Source organism: Pinus tabuliformis, chromosome 2_2, assembly GCF_031772625.1.
Source record: "Pinus tabuliformis cultivar Carrire ecotype Pingquan chromosome 2_2, CPIR1, whole genome shotgun sequence".
NCBI classification, from domain to species: domain Eukaryota; kingdom Viridiplantae; phylum Streptophyta; class Pinopsida; order Pinales; family Pinaceae; genus Pinus; species Pinus tabuliformis.
In genome coordinates this window covers 366701313-366724720 of record NC_142300.1, presented here as the reverse complement: position 1 = coordinate 366724720, position 23408 = coordinate 366701313, and the positions used below count along the sequence as shown (strand labels likewise).

The 23408-nt window shown below is 38.8% G+C and overlaps 1 protein-coding gene across 1 annotated transcript in view; it reads right to left on the bottom strand.

Moving 5' to 3' along the window:
* Positions 1-23408, bottom strand: part of LOC149192756 (ubiquitin-conjugating enzyme E2 35) — a 144555-nt gene that overhangs the window by 94191 nt on the left and 26956 nt on the right. The window contains exon 3 of the mRNA XM_089404700.1: positions 7693-7779. Coding sequence (XP_089260826.1) covers positions 7693-7779 — 87 coding nt within the window. The remainder of the gene's footprint in view (positions 1-7692; positions 7780-23408) is intronic.

Sequence of the window (23408 nt, the reverse complement as noted above, 5' to 3'; positions counted from 1 at the left end):
TCCCCAAGTCAAGGAAATGCAAGCTAGGGTTTCCCTTCTAGGGCACACCTAGGGCAAGAGATTTTATGGATGAAAACCAATGGGATGCTTGTCAAACCTTGAGGTCTTGTAGATAAGACCCCAGGTTTGAAGCCTATGCTCCCAGAATCCACCAATCCACACTAAATAATTTCGCTCTATGCCCTAGCCTAGCCGTCTAAGAAGAGGGGATCGAAAATTTAGAAGAAAAAAATATGGAGGAGAGAGGAGTTTGATTTCCAAAGGCCTGGACCAGTGCCTTATCCTTTAGGCATACGGAGTCTTAGATGCTTAAGATCGGCCAAATTTGTCCTTAAGGAGGTCAAGAATTGATGCCCTAGGTATCAACCCTCAACATTTACCTACTCAAGAATTATGAAGTTTTATGGAGGAAAAAATTATTTCATCCATTAGCAACATTCATCATTTGCCATACAATGAATAACTTATGCAATTGTCAACCAAATAGCTTTCAAAATTATCTTCAATAAATTAGGGCACATAACAACCTAGTTGCAGAAATTATATACATTAGACATATTCCAAGAGTAGAACTTCAACAAAAAGCACTTACAAAATGACAATATGATATATCCATCCACAAATCAAGAGATAGCTCCAAAGAAGATTGAATTTCAGCTCCAAATATCAAAATGCATCAAAGAACATCCAATAGCCAATCAAAGAAAAAGTGTGAATTTGCCAAGAAGGCCGAAATTCCCAAGTGTGATGATGATCCAATACAAATGAAGTTGAGTTTTATTTATATGAGTCCTACTAGGCCGAATTTAGTCTATAAGCCCCCAAGGCCCAAACATTATAAAAATGGGCATGATACACCCATTGGTCACAAGCCAACCAAGTAGCTTTTACAAATTATGAATTAACCATCCAAATGCTAGACGAATTGATGACATCATGCTAATGTAGGGACATTGGAGGACCACATTGAGTCCTCTTGGTTCCCAAATGTACGAGAGGGCCGCATAAAACATGAACCAGGGGATGGCCCCTAATTCTCCATGCAAGTCATCATGTGGGGACCCAAAGTGAATTTACAGCACAGAAACTGGTCTCATGTGTCTCCCGATGATAGAATAGCCTATAATGCTCCAATTCTGAGGGTTTTAATGACCATGCTTACCCTCCCATGTCTCAAGGGGTGAGACAAACCTCCTTTGGGCCTCGGATCAGCTGTCAAACCATGCGATCATTGTTGAGCCGACTAGGGCACACTAGTCCAAGTGCATCATCTCGTGAATATAATGGGACAATGAGCAGATTGTTGAAGGTGCTAAAGGTGCCCATGGCATGAAATGATTCTCTACACATGATGGAAGTCCCATGGCTCTCAACGCTTCCCCTGTGGGTGTCAATATGATCCTCTGGAGGACATTGGATCCAATTAAGTTGCCCAACTCATGATTAAACCACCTGCCAATTACATTTATGTCCAATGTTGCATCATCACCATCAAGTACAATAATTCATTAATGCATCTAAGTGAACCAAGCTTGTTAATCCAGGGCACATTGAGACTTCATATTGGCCTTCCATTCCAAATTTGGATCATTAATCTCGTAATAGTGTTACCTCCCTTGGTAGGAGTGGTTAATAAACAACCCTATTAGGTGTTCCCAGACCCTTAAGGGGATAGACAGGTCCTTAGTGCATCCTTCAATCAATAGGTGGCATATGAATGATGATGGGATGGATGGGGTCACGAGATCTCAAGGCCAAATGTCATAGGCACAAGGATAGCAATAATGAGGGACACATTGGTTGTATAGATGTAGCAAGGAGCAATCATGGATACATTAGATACCTCGGCCCACCCATCTTTATTCGCCTTTTGTCTTTTCTTGATTTTTCTTTGTATTACTGCTCGGGGATCCGAGAAATTAGAGCATGTTGTGTATATGTGAAGTTATTACCCCCTCAAGGTGGAGCAGTTCATCGCCCACCAGGGGTTGGGACGTGCATGGGTTCTTTAATGATGTGGGGGCACTCATGGGGCCCTAGGAACCAGGGTGATGGCCATGACAAAGGGTAGAGCTCATGTTTGGTTTTTCCCCACCATTAAATGCTATATTAAATGTGCTGACCATTTTTTGAATTTTATAATATTTTGTTTCTTGCTCATGCCATGATATGCTTTTAAATTCCTTTTAGCTGCATCAACCTCCGAGGCAACATTTCGAGGCCCGACCCAGACATGTGGCCTAGGGGAGGAGATGCGTCAGTGCCTTGTGGACCCAGAGAGGGAAAATGATAAAATAGGGCTTGTAATTTGTGGAGGGCAGTGAAAATGTGGAATAGGAAAACAGGACCACACTACCAAAAATGGGGTTTCCCAAGTAATGCCCTTCCTAGAACCACGGGTCAATAGAGGAGATCCCACAGGACTAGGATACAGGTAAATCCCCCATTTAAGGTGAGGGAACAAAACCATGGTCAAAGCCCTTCCTTCTTCCAAGTCACCAAATAATCTATGCCCAAGATGCCCGCTAAAAACAAGCATAAGCACCTGACTGCACCATGAAAAGCATACCTTTTAGGTTGGATTTCCCACCTTCTAACATATGCTCTCAACAGAGGGGCAAGGGGATATATGACTAATGCAGGGAGCGGAGATCAGGTGGCAAAATGTATCAACTACAGTAGTGGTTGTCAAGGGTTGTTGCTACCAGCTAAAGAGATGACTAGGAGAAAATATCTCCTATGGGATCACCCACTTTTGGTGGGTAACGGGTCCCTCAAAGGCTCTACTTCTAAAGAGAAGTTAAGGAACAACGAACAAATATGAAAACATTGCAACAAAGTTCATTGCAAGAAAGGTTGAAGGATAGAGCTACTATGAATTACACAACATACACTACTACCAAATTTATTCATCAGGACATCATTACAAGATTTGAGTTTCTATTGTCCCTACATAGTCAAGAAATAATTACTTCAAGGCATCCAAGTAGATGGAACAAGATGAAGACAATCAAACACACAACAAGGGGACAACGAGAACTATACATCTCTTCAAGGTACTTCTAAATGAAGACTTTTTTGTGGTAATTACTATATATAGTGGGTTTTATAGACAAGGGATTTGTGAATGTGGCATTCTAATATATCTATACTTTGAGATGTGAGGGTACAAACTCTCATCCAACATAATATAAATTTTTATTTTCTTGTCTTAATCAAAGAATACAACCAAAGAACAACTGACGAGAACCCAAAATTCCAACAATAGAACTCAAACTTTACACTGTATTTAGGACCTTATCCAATTACGAGCTTCATTAAGCACCATAACATATTGAAAGGGACAAACGTAACTTCTTTTCCTATGATATATAGCCCATATACAGCATTAAATAGAGATTTCCGCACAAGTCTAGTGTAGGACATGTGGAAGTTGTCCAAAAAAGTCCTTTCTATTTTGTAATTCACTTTAACTAAAGATAATTACTAATTTAAAATGTCTTTTATTAGTGATTTGATTAATGTCTAATAAAATGTAACAACATATTTACATTAGTGATTTAGATGTAATCTCCACCATTGATTGGGAGTAAATCTCAACCGTCAATCTCATTGAGAGATTAGGGTTATGGAAACTTGGTCATCAACTCAAAGCTATAAAGGAAAGACAAAGTGAAAGAAAAAGAGTGTGATACACACTGTTATAAAAATGAAAGTAAGAGAATGATAAAAGATTTTCACTCAGTGTGCAAGTCTAAAGGAGAAAAAAGGAAACAACGGGAACAGCAAAAGGAGATTAACCCATCTCTCAAAAATTGAAGGGGTCATACAAATCAGGTGCAGAGGCAACTTCAGGAGGCCATACAACCCAGCAAAGGAAAAGGGCAGCCATACAAATTTTTGGGACAAATTTCAGGTTTCAACAGCAGAAGGGATTTTACAGCAGGTTTTGGCAGGGTTGTACAAGTTGTATAGTGCACCAGAGTGTTAATTTTCCAGTGTTTTATGCTGTTATAATAACTCAAAACAATTTTTCCCCATTTCAATCACCCCAGTAATAGTTAAGCAATTATAAATAGAACAGTAAATGGTAAATACACAATAGAAGATAGCCAAGCACAATGTGACACACAGATTTTGGTCAAAGACCAGGGAAAAACCCCACAAGGGGGAAAACCCAGAATCAATTCTTTTTCTTTTATTAGTCAATCAATGTTCAGCATGAGATACGTACTCTAATTGTACATCCATAAAACAGGCAAAGTCAAACTTTGACTTTCCCAAGTCAACCAATCCGAAACCAGTCAATAATGAGAGAGAAAGTGAAATCTGATCAAAGCTAACAGTCTGCAATTTTCGGCTTGTGTGAGTTTGGGCAACCTCCTGCAACTCTCGGTAAACTGTTACAGTCAAACCCTGCAGTCAACGCAATCAAAAATGATGACAGAACTTCAGTCAACCCAAGTCAAAGTCAATCTGCAATTTCAGCCTCCTTCAACAGTCAAAATTTGGTCAAAACAGTCCGCAAGTTCTAGGTCAAATGCCTCAGCCAACCTATGATCAAACCCTAGTCAAACAGTGCAGTCAACCTCAGAAAGTGTCCCCAGAAATTCAGTCAAAGTCTCCTACAATTTGACCTTCAAAGGAAGTCACGAATTCAGCGAAAGTCTCCTTCCAAGAACTCAATCAAAGCAGCAAAGAAATAGCTCAGTCAACGCAAGTCAACACTGGTCAAAAGAGAGAGAGAATGCAGAACAGAAAAGATAACTCCTTGCTCCTTCGCACGTGTGGAATAGCCCTGTAATTTCAGACCGAACTTGTTGATGTGATGTATGATGATGATGCTCCAAATGATGGTCAACGAATGTCTATTTATATGTGGTTAAGGCTGACTTGACTTCTTTGAGCTGATTTGGTCAAGGGTCAAAATTAAATTTTCTCCGTCAATTTTAATGATGAAATTCGGACCATAGCTCCCAATTTTCAACACAGAGCAACCAGGTTTTGCTCTAATTTCTTCTTGTTTTCTCAATTGGTTATTTTCCCAAATTGGGAGCCTATGCAAGCTTGGAGTAATTTTAATGAAAAGCTAATATTTGAAAGGCTGAAATTTCTGTGTATATTTTGGAAACTGGTTTCCAAAATCTTCCGCTGATTTTTTATTTCTAGTTAAATTTCCAACAAGTGTATTTATTCTATAAGCTGAAGAATTCGATCCAAATTACTTTTTCACAAAGGAAATCATTAAGAATTAATTTACATAGGTTGTTGGAACTTGGAATACAGATGTCTTTTTTGTATCCGTTGGAATAGAGATGTTATCATAATCATTAATGAACTACAAGTGAGATTTTCCCAACATCTGTTAATTCCAAGGTGGCTTGGGAGTGGGAGTGGAAGCAGGAGTGGGGAGCGACATTTTCAAAAGCTCCCAGTTTGGGAGCGAATGGGGGGACAATTTTTATATAATATGTATTTTTATATATTTTGATGCATATCTGTCAACAAAAGCATGTAGAATGATGAATTAGATATAAAAAGCATAAAAACATGGATTGAACCACGTCCACAAGTTAGTAACATACAACATATCAAGTCTCATGATTCATCAATCTTAAAGTTTCAAACTTTCAAAATTCGATATAAAACATTTATCATCATTGGTCACTAAAGTTGTAACTTGTACTTGTGACCATTACCATTACCAAGTAACCAAACAATAACAAAGAATATCTAACATGAAATGAAATGTTTCAACTTTCAACTTTCACAAAGCATCATATTCATAATTCATTACCAATGAGTTATAATTGTCAACTTCAAACTCCGAACTTAAATTGTCATATATCGTTTACAAAAAATATCATAATAAATATGAAAGACTCGACAGTTATAAAAACTACTAGAAACTAGAAAAGACAAGTAGATCTATTATCTATTGCTAATGCTTGGGCCTCTTGCCGCCACGAGAAATGTCTAATTTCGGAGAAAGCATGTAGAATGATGAATTAGTTATAAAAAGCATAAAAACATGGATTAAACCATATAACATCAATCATCTAGTAATTACAATCTTTGTCAACCACAGGTCCACAAGTTACAGGTTTCGATTTATATAACATGTAAGGGTGCACAGAACCAAAATAGCCTCAAGTGCAATCCATCTCTGAACCGAAAATACATCAACAAATAGACTCTAGATCGCCTCTAGCATCCAAAAAAATCATGCTACAACAAATACCTACATATCATCAAAATCATATCTTGGGATCTTTATCATTAATATCAACCTTTAAGCATTAACATAAGATAGAATAAACGTAGCATGTCAAGACAAGATTTTGTTTGAGTGATGGGTACATTTTTAGTAGGGTTCTGATAGAGGAGTTCAACAACTAATGTCAATAACATCAAGGTACATAGAGGGATTGGTGCTCTTGATTAAATACGAATTTCATACCCTAGTACATGACAAAATCCAATGGAAACATTGCAATCCCCCCAATCCTGAAATTCTGAAAAACTGATAAGTATGCTGGATTTTGAGAGAGATCTAAAATTCTACTTTCTCCATATGAAATCCAAAGAGGTCAGAACCAATCTCAAACATCTAGAGTCATTTCATGGTAATGTTAAAAATTTAAGTAAAATTCTTAATGTTAAAGATTATGAATTTAAAATTACCATGAATTGCTTATCAATACCATGAAATTCACGAAATTTGGGAGTGTGCTCCCAGGGTCGCTTGTGGGGGGGGGGGGGGGGGGGCACTGCTCCCACGCAACCCTGGTTAGTTCTCCATTCTATCAATATAACTAATATTACTAAAACCTGACAAAAGAATGAAATTATCGTTTTTCAAAATTAGACAAGGTCAGAAAAATCCAACAAGCTATTTGAAATGAGATTCATTTTCAACCAATAGCAGATTTGATCATACTTGTTTAATTGGAAAACAGATATTAATATCATTATTGTCAATAAGCAACATTTCTGCCATGCATAAGTCTTTGAAATTGCCGATATCTATCCACCTATGGATAATTTTAAGGAACCATATTTTTTGGGAAGTGTAGTTCATACAAAATATGAATTATAGAAATTTGAAATTTCATGAAAAAAACTATTACAGGTGTCCAGATTTCTTATATTTTTCATGTATTTTACAGACTATTTTGGTTTTTGGAATAATATGATTCTAATGGAGCCTAAGAGAATATACTGGCAAAATCTTTTGAACACACTTTGGAAACCATTCAAACAGCAGATTTTGGTCACTAAATTTTTCTTTGACTTGGCTTGAAGGAAAGAATTATTTTTATAGCTAGAAGATTCTAGTATTTTCTCAATGACTCAACTTCACGACCAATTTTACAGGGGAAAAAAATATCAAAGGGTTTTGTTATAACTAATGAAATTTGAATTTACAAGGGGAAAGAAGATGTTAAAGTTATTTCTGTATAATAACAAATGAAAGTAAAATTATTGAAACAATTATATATCACAACTGAAACCCTCCAAACTTTCTATTATGCCTCAAAAAGAGCTTTGAGGCAAACACTGTTTATACCCTGAGCCATACTAGAGATTAAAAAGCATAAGCATCATTACATCTCATCAAAACCATGTCTAGAACATACTTTGACATGAATCTCTTTCACATAATTGAATAAAGAGAGAAAATCGAGTTACCTTCATATGGAGACTGAGTAGGTCCAAGAATCATAACATTGAAGTATCGCATGTTGTCCTCTGAGGGAGATGCACTGATTCCAGGGGCTGGGGTCACATAAATGTCATGTTAGAAAAAATAAAAATTAATGGTATTAATTCCAATGCTATTATCAGTGTTCCTTTGCAGCACTGTGATTAAAACTTAAGTAAACTTAGGAGAATAACCATCTGCTCTGCAATCTGCAAATGATTTCCAATGACTACAAGAATAGCACAACAGATTAAGACCTCTTAACAAAATTCTGGAATTTAATTTAATTGAGTTTCTGTGAAATCCTTTAACTATTGATGTATATTATGAAATAAATAGTGCATGGTAGGCAGTTTTATATAATAATAAAAAAAGCCAGCTGCTAAGTAGACACACTAGCTAGTCCAAAACTGGGGGGCCACACTAACAAAATTGCCAAAATATTTAAAAAAAAGTTGCCACTTAGGAATACAAAAGAGCTCATAGAACTTTAGAAGTCCACCCAGCCTATAATAAAAATAAACATAATGCCTGTCATTCAGGCACAGGAAAAGAGACGCAGAAGACCCCAAGAAATAGCTCAATCAGTTTAACCATCTGCCCAAGCCATGTTCCCTACAGGGAGGCAATAGACCACAAATTCAAATCCAGTTGTCCCTTGGTGTTACCAGCTGCTATTGTGGCTAGCAGTTAAGTTTCCCTCCATCAAGATATTTAGAGGAAGAGAGAGGGATCCCACGAGGTTTTTACTTTGAAAAAAAAAGAGCCCCACACATCAAGATCCATAAATCAAGCTGTTTCTTGAATAGCCCCGAGTCCCAACATTAGGTGGAAGGTCATCATGATCATTAGAGGTGGGCCCCTACACATCATTAGTGGCCCAAGCTGTTTCTTGAATAGCCCCGAGTCCCGAAATTAGGTGGAAGGTCATCATGATCATTAGGGGTGGGCCCCTACACATCATTAGTTGGCTCTGGGTCTAGAATGGAAGGACCCCATCCATCATTGCCCACGCCATGTTTTGAACGCTTCTCAGTCTTGGATATTGCATGGGAAAGCATTAGAAAATTATCATTAGGTGTGTGAGTGGAGGGAAATTGTGGCAGCATTCATTCATTTCTTCAACTACCCAACCAACCATGTGCCAAGGCCCTCCCTCAGAACACTTGGAATTTATGTAACAGGCCAAATAAGTTGGAGAACTAGATGACAGCCACCCCACCACAGAGCACCCCCAGTACTCCCAGAGTGCACAGGTGTGAGACATCCAGCTCAACTGTCTTGTATGCACAGTCATTGTGTAATGAACATACAGTACATTATTGTTAAATTGGCAACTAGGGCCAAACTCTATGTGGGTCATCTTATTTATGGCAGCTGATATTTTTCCTTGATTCCTCTCGTTGAGAGCTACGTTACCGGATCCGCGGGGGTCAAGCGGTGAAACCTCGGATCCCCGAATCCGAAACGGGTACGGATACGGATACGGTGGGATCCGTACGATCAGTTAACAAAATGTTGATGTCGCAGTTCAGGTGGGTTTGGATCCTCAGTTAACAGTTGATCCAACTCAGTTAATTGAAATTTTATTCTCGTTTAACTTCTAGTTTAACTCCTAGTTTAGCTGCAAGGAATTCTATAAAAGGGCGATAGTGAAATCGATTTTAGCATGGGCGAGTTTGGTTGGCAGCGTCGTGGGAGAGCAGGCATCTGTGCGGCGTCATGGGTCGAGCTGTGCGGCATTCTTTGCCCACAGCAGGCGAGCCGTCCTCCAGTTCTCCGTGATTCGGGCAGAGGAGCAGGCGTGGGCGTCGTGGGTTGGGCAGAGGACCAGGCGTGGGCATCGTGTGCCTCAGTTCTGTGGGCGTCATGGGTCGGGCAGAGGACCAGGTGCGGGTTGCATGCGTGGGCATCGTGAGTCGTGTGTCTCAGTTCCCGTGGGCGTTGTGGGTCGGGCAGAGGACCAGGCGTGGGCGTTGTGGGTCGGGCAGAGGACCAGGCGTGGGCATCGTGAGTCGAGCGCTGCGCGGTAGGTTCGATTTTAATTTTTGTGTTTTATTTTTATTTTTTTTATTTTTATAACATATATGATATACGTTATAACCTATATAAATTGACAATATGATATGGTTAAAAAAAAAATTAAATAAAAATTAAATATGGTTAAAATTTAAAATATTTTTTTATAAATAAAAATTAAATATGGTTAAAAATTAATTAAAAGTAGTAGGCCCGTGGGCCGTAAGCTATATTAAGAATTTAATATAGTGTGTAAGTTATAAATAAAAATTAAAAGATGTAACTTGTAGTTGTAAGTTATAAATAAAAATTAAAAAATATTTTATGTTTATGTTTATAATTTTATTTTAATAATTATAATTTATAGCAATTATTCAATATGTGTATTTGTTTTTTTTATTAATATTTAAATTTTATATGTTTATAAGTTTTGAAAATTTTAAATTATGTATATGTATAATTAGTTATTTATTCAAATTTTAAATTATTTATTATAAAATAATAATTTAGAATTTTATATTTTTTTGTAATTTTATTTCGCCCTACACATGCATATATATAATAATATATTAGGTATTCCAATTTAGAATTTTGTTTTGAGAATGACAATTTTATTAATTTATATTTGGTTATCAACGCAGGTGTGATAAACATGGAACCATTACAGCATGAATCTAGTGAAGGAATAAATGTCAATAAAGATCCAAGATCTCCTTTATGGCAGTATGTGGAAATTCTTGGCAAAAACTCTGGTGGTGGTTCGTACAAATGGAGATGTAGTGAATGCAATAGCATTCGAAATGGCTCATACACTAGGGTGAAGGCCCATCTCACTGGGAAAACTAACACAGGTGTGTTAGTATGCAATAGTCCAAATGGCCAACCTGGGATAGGTTTGAGTGCTGCAAAAGTTAAGTTTTATGTATCTTTGCAAGATGTTGCTGATAGGAAATTCAGCAAGGGAAAACTCCCTGTGCAAGCCTCTACAACCAAGTCTTCATTGCCATCTACACCAGCTCTCACAAGTAATAAAAGGCCTACTCTAGGACCTCTTGAAGCAGCATTCAATAACTAGGGTAGAGAAGTTGCAGATGAGCATGTTGCTTGCTGCATCTATGCAAATGGACTAGCATTCAATTTGGTGCGCTCTCCTTATTGGCAACAAATGATTAAAGCAGTTAATGAACCACCAAAAGGATACAAGAGCCCCGGGTATGAAAAGGTACACACCACTTTGTTAACATCAGAAAGAAAATTTGTGGATAGACAATTACAATCAATCCGTGATACATGGGCAGAAACAGGGGTGTCAATCGTTTCTGATGGATGGAGAGACCAAAGAAATCGCCCTTTAATTAATGTTATTGCAATTTGTCCCCAAGGAGCAATGTTTTTGAAGGCCATTGATTACAGTGGAGTGGAAAAAGATGCAACGTTCATCTCGACAATTCTTATTGATGCAATAGAAAGTGTGGGGTCACAAAATGTTGTCCAAGTTATCACAGACAATGCAAAGGTTTGTAGCGCAACAGGCCTGATTGTGGAGGGTCAATACAATCACATATTTTGGACTCCATGTGCAGTGCATTCATTGAACCTTATGCTAGCCAAGATTGGTGAAATTGAGTGGATCAATGAAATATATGTAGTATCAAAGGAGATCCAAATGTTTATCACCAATCATTCAATGTCCCAAGCCATATATCGGAGTTTTGCAAAGTTGGAGCTACTAAAGGTACTCCAATTTTAATCAATGTTATGCATTATGAGTTCTCAATTTTAATGTTCAATTTATTTTATGTCTGATTTAAGATTTTACTTTTCAATATGTTTATGTAGGTTGTTGAAACTCGTTTTGCTTCCCACACTTTAGTCATAAAAAGGCTTTTGGAGGTCAAACAAGCATTACAGGCAATGGTCATTGACCCTCTTTGGGAATCATGGAGGACTTCAACTTCTGATAGAGGACAAAGAATAAAGTATACCATTCTTGATGATGCATGGTGGGACAAGGTCCAATACCTTTTGCAGTTCACAAAACCAATTCTAACCATGATTAGGGCATTTGACACAGATATGCCTTGCTTGGGGGAAGTCTATGAAAATATAGATAGTATGTTGGAGAATATACGGGAAATTATCAAGGCAAGTGAGCATGAGCCCTTTGAAGTATATTACAATGAAGTGAAAGACATAGTTACAAAAAGGTGGAACAAAATGACCACACCATTACACCTTTTGGCGTATGCTCTACACCCCAAATATTACCATTCCAAAATATTGTCTTTACCTGGTAGAGCAGCACCAAACAGAGATTCTGAAGTGGTACAGGGATATAAGACAGCTTTGAGGAAAATCTATAGGGAAGTTGGAATTGCAAAGGATGTACGTGAGGAATTTGGAGCATTTGTACAATCCACTGGGATCTTTTCAGATCCAATAGCCATGGATGATCGGGGCATATGGATCCTATTCCTTGGTGGGGCTTTCATGGTGGAGATAGCACTTATCACTCAACTCTAGCCACGAGGTTGTTATCGCAGATTGTTAGTTCCTCATCAGCTGCGAGGAACTGGAGTACATATGGCTTCATCCATTCGGTAAAGAGAAACAGATTGGGAGCAGCGAAGGCTGAGGATCTTGTATATGTCCATTCCAACCTTCGTCTTCTATCACATTCTACTTCAGAGCATAAGAAAGGTCCAAATAGGATGTGGGATGTGGAACCTGAAATATCTGACTTGAACATGACATTGAATGCCATGACTCACCTTAATCTACTTGAGGATGCTACACAACCACTTCCTACTTCTGCAACAACTTCTAACATTCCTGGCGCACGATCGTCTATTCATGATGTAGAGTTGCAATATGTAGATGATGATGATGTAGACCCATTTCATGATATGTAGACACACCTACTCTATATTATCATATTAATAAAGTGATCATTGATGAAACATTCATTTTGTTTTTACTACTATCATCTTTGTATGAGGCAAGATGCATCATTTTAGTGTTCAGATTCATAAATTGTCTAATTATTTTAGTTCTAATGTTGTGATTCATGAATGGTTTTGATTTTAAACATCAAATGTATTTTTTAAAATTTTAAAAAATATTATTATATATTTTTGTACTTGTCGTATCCTCGCCGTATCCGGATCCTAGCTTTTCAAAAATCCAACGGATTCGTATCCGTATCCGGATCCGGATCCGTATCCTGGTAACTTAGGGTGAGAGGTGTAGGATTGATCTAACGATCATCTGATTCCGACAAGTATTTATAGAGATATGAATTTATTTGTATTTACTTGACAAATTGTCAAGGTCAGCCAACAACTAAATGTGTGGTACACATGCCCAGCACATCATATGAGTACAAGTGAGGTTGAGTCATTATTCACTCATCTTCTCTCTCCTCATCTCATTGGGCCAGCAAAGGAGCAGCTTCTCTCACACGTGCAAGAAGGAGGATGCATTTTCTGTTTAGGGCAACATTGACTTTTCTAGGGCTGCGTTGACCAAGTGCTGGGCTATTTTGTGAAGCGTTGACCCAGAGCTCATCTGCGCATGGTGTTTGGGTGCTACATTGACCAGCGTTGACTAGTTAGGGTTGACCGTGGACTACTGATCTTTGACTGTTGTTTTGACTGTTGCCCAAAGGCTGTTTTGGGCTGACAAAGTTTTCTGTTGAAGACCGAGTTCTTCAAGGTTGACTAGAAGTCAATCCGGCGTTGTTTGACTAAATTTGACTTTGCTGATTTAGGGTTTGTTGTTGCTGTCATAAAATTACAGATTTCTAAATTTGTACTATTTCTCTCTCTGCTGAACTATTGAAGATTATAGAAGAATTGATCAAAGGATTTCCCCACATTGGGGTTTGTCCCTGGCTAGCTGCCACATCTGGTGTCTCTTGTCTTGGCTTGTTTTCTGTCGATCTATTAATGTTCTATCAGCATTTTACTTAATGTTAATGTGATTGCTAAACAGTGGCTAATAAGAAGAAATTGAAGTAAACCGCTCTAAGCATAAAACATACCATAAATTAACATGGTTTCAAAGCTGAGGTGAAGACAAAGCACAAGCAAGAGCAAGAGCAATCACTGAAGGCTGTTGAAGCAATCTCAAAGACTTCATGAGGTCCTCATCACACTTTCCCATTGAAGACAAGCTCCGTGAGAAGTCTAACTATCACAGATGGAAGATGTCTCTCGATTTGATATTAGAAGAGCAGGAAGTGTTGGACCATGTGAGAGGCAGAATCATTGAGCCTCCATCAAATTCATCCGCTGTTGCTAGGAACGAGTGGACCAGGCGAGAAGTCAAAGCAAAGAAGATCATCCGGGACTCTATCGACAAGCGCTTGGTGGCCTATGTTTCCGAGTTGACCACCTCCAAGGAAATCTACGATAGACTGGTCAGTTTATTTAAAGTTAATGATGCAAATCAAGTTTTGTTCCTTAAGAATAAGCCGAAGGAAATTAAGAAGGGCAAAGATGAGAATATGCAAGTCCACTTCTTGAGGATCACCGAGATCAAGAATGATCTCCTATCAATTGGGGAAGTCATTCCTGACAGCGAACTGACCATCACAACTCTTGGAGGGCTCCCATCTGAATGGTATATATTCAGAACCACTCTTCTCAACAATAATGTAATTCTTGGATTTGAGGAATTGATGGCAAGATGCATTCAAGAAGAAACAAGGATGGAAGAGCAGGAAATGCCTACACTTAGAGGCAATCCCGCTGCATTCTCCTCTCATGCTAAAAGAAGAAACAATTCCAGGGCTAAATCTAAAGGAAAGGTCAGACCAAAGGGTGGAAGAAAAGGAAGATGTTACAATTGCAACAAAATGGGCCACTATGCAAGGGAGTGCCCTGATAAAAAGGACTCACATCATCACGATGATCAAAATCACTCTCGAGGCAATCAAAGGAATGGCAGGTTCAATGGCAAAGGAAAGAGGAATGTCGGAAACCAAGGAAGTGGTCAACCCTCCAAGAAGGCAAGAAACTCCGGGTATGAATCTAACGTTGTTAACAATAAGCAAGATGAATATTATCTACCAGCGGCCCTCTCTACTACTGCTCCCCCGGACTTGCTAGGAAATTGGCTTATTGATAGTGGTGGCTCAAGGCACTTCACTAGTTACATAGAAGCTCTCTCTAATTTGATAGAGAAGGAGACCAACCGGGAATTGTTCTTGGGGACAACTCAAAATATCCCCGTGAAAGGCGTAGGGAATGTCGCTCTTCAATTGAATCAGGGTAATACAATTCATTTCCAAGAAGTCCTATATGTACCTGATCTCAAAAAGAACCTGGTGTCCATTTCGGCAATGGAAGACAAAGGCTACAAGGTGGCCTTCATCGATGGCAAGGTACGTGTATGGAAAAAGAGTTTTAAAGATGCTTTCACTCTTGGGTTTTGAGTTGATTCATTATATCAGGATGGAGGAAGTCCGTTGGGTGTCATGTCTTGTGACACATCACTTCAGTCAGAACTATGGCATCGATGGTTTGCTCACCTTCATTATAAAGCTCTACCCAATGTGAGACAAATGGTGACAGGGATGCCTGAGTTCAAAGTAGAGCAAGAAGGTGTATGTCTGAGATGTGCCGAAGGAAAGATCAAAAGGGGACCATTCGCCTCGAGCCATAGCAAGACCTCTGGTATATCACAGTTGGTTCACTATGACATATCTGGTATGATGCATGTGAACTCCTTGGGAGGATATTTATATTACCTCACTTTTACAGATGATTTTCTCACAAGACTTGGATATACTTCTTGAAAAAGAAGGATGAAGTGTTCTCCTGGTTCCGTCACTTCAAAGCCATGATCGAGAATCAAACTGAGAAGAAGATCAAGATCTTAAGGAATGATAATGGGACCGAGTATGAATCCAATGAGTTCCACGACTTTTGTAAGGAAGCTAGCATTAAGAGGGAGACTACAACACCATATACTCCTGAGCAAAATGGTGTGGCAGAAAGGAAGAATCGTACCATTGTGGAAGTTGTCCGTGCTATGCTCCATGATCAAAGGCTTCTGCAGTTTCTATGGGCCGAAGCTGCGAATATCGTCGTATGTGTGCAAAACCGATGCCCTCATCAAGCATTGGGTTCTAAGACTCCCGAAGAAATGTTCACTGGTAAGAAACATGGCATATCTCATTTTAGAATTTTTGGAAGTCCCGTATATTTGGAATAAACTAGGTGCATCTGGAAAGAAAGGAATCTTCGTGGGCTATAGCGAAAATACTAAGGGCTATAGAATCTATGTGGCCGGTCAAAGGGAGTCGAGATTAACCATGATTTCACCTTTGACGAAGATATGGCTCTTAGCAAAGTTGACAATCTTCCTACTCTAAGGGAACCTAAAGAAGCTGACACCAAGAAACTGAAGGAAAAGGAAGATGAGACAATGCCCGATGTGGAAGAACCTATGGATCCTATTGATCCCCCTCCGCAAGAGCCTTCCTCTTCTAGGAAGAGGCCTTCATGGCTCAGGGGGGACACTTGATGATGCCGAAGGACACATTACACCCAGAGGGACTTTCCGTGAAAGTAAAAAGCCCACCAGGTATCAGGGATACTTGACCATCATGAGCACGATCAAACAAAATGAGCCTTCGTCGTTCGCAGAAGCTGTCAAGCATCAAGTATGGAAAGATGCTATGACTGAGAAATATGAGTCCATCATGAAGAATGATGTCTGGGATGTGGTCCCCAGACCCCAGGACAAAGTAGTTGTCACTTCGAAATGGATTTACAAGATAAAGCATGGAGCTGATGGAAGTGTTGAAAAGTATAAGGCTCGTTTTGCCGCTCGTGGCTTCTCTCAAAACGAAGGTATAGACTATGACGAGATATTTGCACCTGTTGCCCGATATACCACCATCCGCTCGATCATAGCCCTTGCTGCTTCGTAAGGATGGAACCTACATCAGATGGATGTCAAGACCGCATTCTTGCATGGTTCGATCAAAGAGGCAATCTATGTGGAACAACACAAAGGATTTGAGATTCATGATCGGGAATCTCATGTGTGCAGTTTGAAGCAAGCCCTCTATCGACTGAAGCAAGCACCCCAAGCGTGGTATGAGAGGATCGATAGCTACCTGATGAAGTTGGGATTCACTAGGAGTGAAGCAGACCCTAACCTTTACTTTAAGCTGAGAGAATTGTGATGCTAATGATATTTGTAAAAACTAGGAAGAATGAAGAATGCAACATTCCACATTAAGGTGTGATTGCAATCAAAGAAGGTGGTCCTTCTAATACGATACAAGGAAGTGAAATTGGGATAATACTAAATAGATACAACTTTCCAATTTGAGGTATGGATGCAATCGAAGGGGGCGGCCCTTCTTATTACATAGTATGGGGAGCGAAATTGGGAGAATACTAAATAGTGTTCTCCTAAATCCTCCCCTCGGCCCCCAAGCTCATGGATGTAGCACCAATTTGCGTAGTAGGCTTGATGGTTCAAAAAGAAAAACTAATCATATCTTTTAACTTCTTTGTTATGTGCATGCCTTTTAGAATGTCTTCAAAGACATTACAAAAATACCTTAGACGACAAACATGCAAGGGGAAAAAATGTGCATTAGCACCCATCATGTCTCTTTACCAATTTATAAGTGTCATAAATTTCATTCTTGCTGTCAACATTGACTAGGAGTTGCTTTTGCACTCCCACATTATAGTCATTTAGTCTCGTTGACCTACTTTTGTGATCATTCATTGGAAATTAATAAAATTATCCTATCTTGAGGTGCATGCAACCATTAGTGTTGTCAGTGTTGAGCGAACATCATGTGCAAAATCCAAATTAGTTTATGGGAAGAAAATAAGAGCAATTGACCTTAGACAGAGAACTGGCCATAAGTGTACATTGTTATCTTCCGTTGTCTTTATTGATTTAGCTTCACAATATTTTCGATCCACTTTAGGGAGAAATGTGGAAAGGTCCTCTCGAGAAGAAAACTTACGTTGATCTAGACAAAGTTGATTGACCTAAAAATGTCTGTTGAGAACTTTGATCCTGCTATCCAAACTAGATTCGAGAGGTTTCCAAGGAAAGATGATGTGCCAAAACAAGAAAAGAGGTGTGTCTAGGTAGGGTGGGATCAGTGCCACCAAACTAGATGGGGATTAGCCAGGGTGGCACCACCTCCACTGAAATTAATCAAGAAGGGGTCTTAAAACCTTCAAAGCCTCAGGCTCAAAGAAACAGATACAATTCAATTCAATTCGATGATAGTAAAATGATTCCAACTCCCCTTTATTTATAGATTTCCTCATGGGGTTCTCCCCTCCTTAATCAAATGTGAGGGGTTCATGTGCAACCCCAAAACATTGGTGGATAATTGGGTTTCCCCCTTTATCAAAGACTATAGCCTACAGGTTTGGATAGACTCTTCCATCCTTCCTTGGGCAATTAATTCATTGTGGATATTACAGTCCCCCCTTCCTCACATTGCTTGTCCTCAAGCAATTGCGTGTCTAGTTGCTACAAAATTTGTCCCCTTAGGTTCAAGAATGAAGATTGCTCACTTGCCTTGCATCCTTCCTTTTGGTCATTTTCAATTTCTACACCAGCATAGCTCCTTCTCCACCCTAACTTGGGGGATTTTGGGCGGGAAAGAGGTATCTTCTTCAACTCAACCTTTGGTGGTGTTGCTTCATGATAGAATGAGGGAATGGGAAACACTTTGAATGCCAAACTTCCCCTAAGCATTTTTATCTCAGCTTCTTGCAGCTCCTTTGTTTTTTACTTGCAATTGGTTTTGCTCTGCTTCCCTTGCATTCAATTTTGCGTCTAATTTTGAATAAAGCTCTTTACACTTCTCAGCGATCTCATTGTATCTAGAACTGAAAACAACCTCAGAAGGAGCACTACCAAACTTGCTCTTAGAATCTCTAAATGATTTCGCACTTGCAGTTGACGAAAAAGTGTAATGGGCATCTTCTCCTAGCTTTGTATGCTTGGGTGGATGCACCTTCTGGTCATGTAGATGTAGATTTTCAGAAAGCAAGGGATCGCAAACACCTTGTGTATCCATTTTTACTAACATATTGTCCCTTTTAGGAACTAAAAAGGGTGGGATACCTCTTGCACCAATACATTGGTTTATGCCACTAGCTACTACCTCAACAGGGTGCACCCTTGCAAAAGCCCTTTTGTCAATGGCCAGAGCAAATGGTTGTGGAATCGTATACTTCAACCTTGCAGTTCCACTTTTTGTTGGCCAGAGAACTGAACTTCCTATAGTTGAAACTATGGCTGACATACGTTCCAATGGAAACCTTTCTCCCATATTTCCATATGGACTCAAGTCAATGTTACCTCTTGGTGCAACCCTTTTAATCCCTTTGACAGAATTACTTGGATGAAATGACCTCAACTTCGGTATTTGAGAGCATTCATTTTTACCAAGCACAATTGAACCAGGCCTATGTGATTTCAACTGTGTTATACGTCCACTACCCTTGGAGACTCCACTCTTTTTCTCATGTGCCATATTAGATTGGCCTGCAATTGGATCATGTATTTCAGACTAACATTTGTGGTCATCGATATTGGTGGTTGACCCAACAAATCCAAATCTATTAGACATCAATTTCTTGACCATTGCCTTCTGAAAATCCTATGTCCAAATGACCAACTCCCATATTCAATGAAAATTGATGAGGATTTTGTGTAAAGCATAGGTGTTGCCAATACAAATGTTGGAAGTGGCCACTCAGTACAACATGTTGAATTGACAGATGATGCACGAATATAAGGGGTAGAATGAATAGACTAGATCCCACTAGGACACTGGAGCCCTAAAGAGAAGTTGTCATTAAGTTGTATGATGATGACTTCTCAAACTCCTCAGGGCAGGAAGAACTAAGGGCTTGATCATTTGTTAGGAAATAAATGTCAACGTTATTATCCACAACCAACGAGCTCAAACTCTTTTCCAAGACTCTGGATTCTCCACCTTCCTTATCTTCATTCTCATGACTATGTTGGTTGCCATCTTCCTCTATTTGAAGGCCATTCAAGTCATCGAGGCCAAAACATTCTCTGCTAATGTCCGAAGAGTTGAATGTAACTTCATGAGCTTTATCCCCTCTTGAGCTTTATCATTGTGGTTCTTGGTGATACAACATCTTGAGCTTCACTCTTGGCAAACTGTTCAATTAGTTCATATTTTTGTCCAAGAAACAAATTAAAATTGCATTGTGTGCCATGGTTGTTGCTCTCATTGTCCCAATTGTCTTGTGCCTCAACTATGAGAGGAGGGCGTCTCTCAATTTTTACTTCTAAATACACAATTGGTGTTAAATAATTCTCAAAATTGTTGTCACATTGTCCTTCAAATTCTTTATAAAGCGTCAAATTTGCGGGGTTAGCAAAACTGTCCCTTTAAATTTTTGTGTTGCTCTCTTTGATTGCATCATCATCAGATTTATCCTTAATACACTTCTCATTCATCTGCTTGAGTGGCTCTACTTCACTAGGACTCTCAATTTTGATAGTAGCGTTGCCATCATTGAATTTTGTACTAGGGACTCTTTTGAACAATTGATACTTCATCGTTAGAAAGCTTTAAAATCCATAGATGGTTGTTTCGTACCAATGTTGACTTCTTTGCTAGAAAGAACATATTGTCCCAAGGTCGCTTCATATTCATCTATTTCCTCAAAATTGATTGAAGCCATTTCTATTTCCAAATTAGTGAACATATTATTGCCTTCAAAACTGATTGCAATATCAACAATTTCCTCAGCCATGTCAGGTTCTGCTTTTTTTATAATTGCATGCACAGCCTATTTGGCCTTTTAAAATATCATTCTCCACTTGTTTCCCTTACTTGTGCAGGTCTTTTATTAACAACCAAACTAGATACTCCATATTGGAGAGAAGGCGACAACTCCCCTCTTAAACCAATAGATATTTGAGGCCTTGCCCTAGCATTAGATTGTGCAGAGCCAGGATTGAGGATGTTGCTCCCTTCAGCCTCATTCCTGTTACCAACAACATTGTTACCTAGATTGTTTATGGCTTGGATGAGCTGCATCATTCATTATTTTCCTTGGGCTATATGTTGCTGCCTTTGCAATAGTGAATTGGTCATTTCTTATTGTCCATAGATTAGTACTTTCCACAACTCACTAGGATCTTGTTCTCTTTGACCTCCCCTATCCACCATGGTTGTATTATGGACAATCCTTTTATTCTGATTGCAACGTAACTTGTATCTTCAAGGCTCATACGCTCAAAAGCTAGCAAGATGCACAACTCTGATACCACTGTACTATCCAAGGTAACTTTCTTTGCTTTTAGTGTTTCAAAACATGGGATATATTGCATTAATATTATAGTAGTCTTCACAACTTTCCCACAATGATCATTAAACTATAGTAGTGCATAAATAAACAACATCATCATAAAACATCAGTTGAACCAAGCTAAGATAAACAGTACCTGACTGATGTAGATGTCGATTTTTGTATCTACAGTCGATTTTCATAATGTATATTTGAGTCATTAATGTATTTGTAAGCATATTCTTCATGCTCGAAACAAAATGTTCGAGTCATGTCTATTTGGACATTTAAAAGAGAAAATTTTGAATTTTTAAAAGGCAAAATTTTTTCTCCAAAAGTTGAAGTCGGCATCCTCCTAGTCATGTTAACCCAACCTCCAAGAAGCGCCCATTTGGCCTACTGGATCACTATAATTGAAGAATGACTCGACCTAATCAAGGGCAACTCGTGTAGCTTAGAGCAAATTTGGATCTTTTCTTTTGTGATTTGTCCTATTCAAAGGCAGCACGTAAAGCACTTCCTAAGGCTAGCGAAGGGCACATTCTGAGGCAGCTAAACTCTGCAGTTCTAAGGCAGCGAAATTCCTAAGGTGCAGGGATGACCTAATGAATGAGGAAGAAGGACAAAATGTTGTCCTTGGGCAGAACAAAGTATGTTTCTTGGGCCAAATGACTTGACTAGGAGGATGGACCAAGTTTGACCTCGTTATTGACTAAGATGTATCTCTGTTGAATCGAAGATTTCTTTATTGAAAAGGTTGTTGAGTTTTTCCCCGTGAGGGTTTTCGCAGGGTAAAATAATATGTTCTTGTGTGGGTGTCTCTTTATGATCTTACTAAGATAAAGTTTTTCTTGTTGAAGTTCTTTGTGTAATTGTTTTATGACGAACAATGAATGTAAGATAAAATCATCTAAGAAATAATCATAAGAAACAATTATGGGTTGGAGAAATCCTTAACATTCAACATGGTATCAAAGCCATGATGGAAGAGCAACCCTGGAATGAAGTCATCTTTTGTTTCAATCCAGCCCTAATTGATATGAAGACAAGTTAGCTTACTATCTGATAGCATTTCAGTGGGTCAAAGATAGGTTAAGTCTCTCAGAAAGAGACTCAGTAGGCCAAAGGATTATTATTGTCACAATTTGATAAGAGATCTAAATCTAATCTCGGACCAAGGCTCAGTATAGGGTCTGTTACATAGGCTGCAAATCCTCAGAAAGGTCCAAAATTGACCTCAAAAGTATTGAAGAAGGCCAAAAATCCTAGTTATTGGACTTCCAAAGTCTATGCCCTACCTATGAAAGATTAAAGGTTCATCAGATCTGAATCTCTGTAGGTCTAAAAGGAGTATATTGCCCTAGTCTCTGATCTCCTCATATATATGTGTGTGTGTGTGTGTGTGTGTTTTCTACAGTAGGGCAAAGTCACAGAAGTCGAAATATCCTCAATGAGCCAAAGTCTCTATCCGAAAAACCTCAGACTATCCAAGTTATGTTTTTAGAAGGATCAGTTTATGTTGTTTACAAGGCTGCAATTCGTAGTCCATCAAAATCTCCAAACTGAGAAATGCCTCTATTTCGAAATCGAGAGTCTAAAGACTACCATTATCAGAATTTGATAAAAAAATTGAAATATTGCAGTCAAAGGTCATAAGTTATCTCAGAGAATTACAAATAAGTCTCAAGAAGTCGATTAACTTCATAGGAGTCTGAAATGTTCTCAAATACCTTGTTTTTTAAAGTCCTAATTGTTAATTTTTTAATGCAGATATGACTGTGAGTACTTTAAAAAAAAATTCAACATTTAGATCTGAATATCAACATGCATAAGTAACTGAAATAAACTGTAAAAGTACTCAAACACACCAGTACACAAGATTTACCCTGGGGAAACTCAATAAGGGAGAAAACCCCAGCAAAGACCACCTTACTTTATTGCTCTTGAAGAAATTTGCAGGTACAAAACCCTTCTTGAGGGTGCTACAGTACAGTTCGCTAGGAGAGAGGACAACTAGAGACAAATGAAGCCTTAACTGACGTGAAACTTCTTGCATGCAGGTGCAAATGACTTAGATCAACTTCGCCTTGAGCCAAAGATGTCAGATCTGTAGCAACCACGACCAGATCTGAGCTTGTATGAAGTAGATCTGAAGATTACTTGGGCACACCCCAGAAAAATAGAGCAGATTTGGGCAAAATGATTGCTAAACTTTGAATGATAATATCTAACAGTTGAGAACTTGAAACCCTAGGCGCTCAAGAGGGTTAGGTGCGCCTTGGAGAGTAGATCCAAGATCCACTTAGCGCTCACCAAGATCTAGAGCAGAAACCCTGTAAATCAAACCCTTT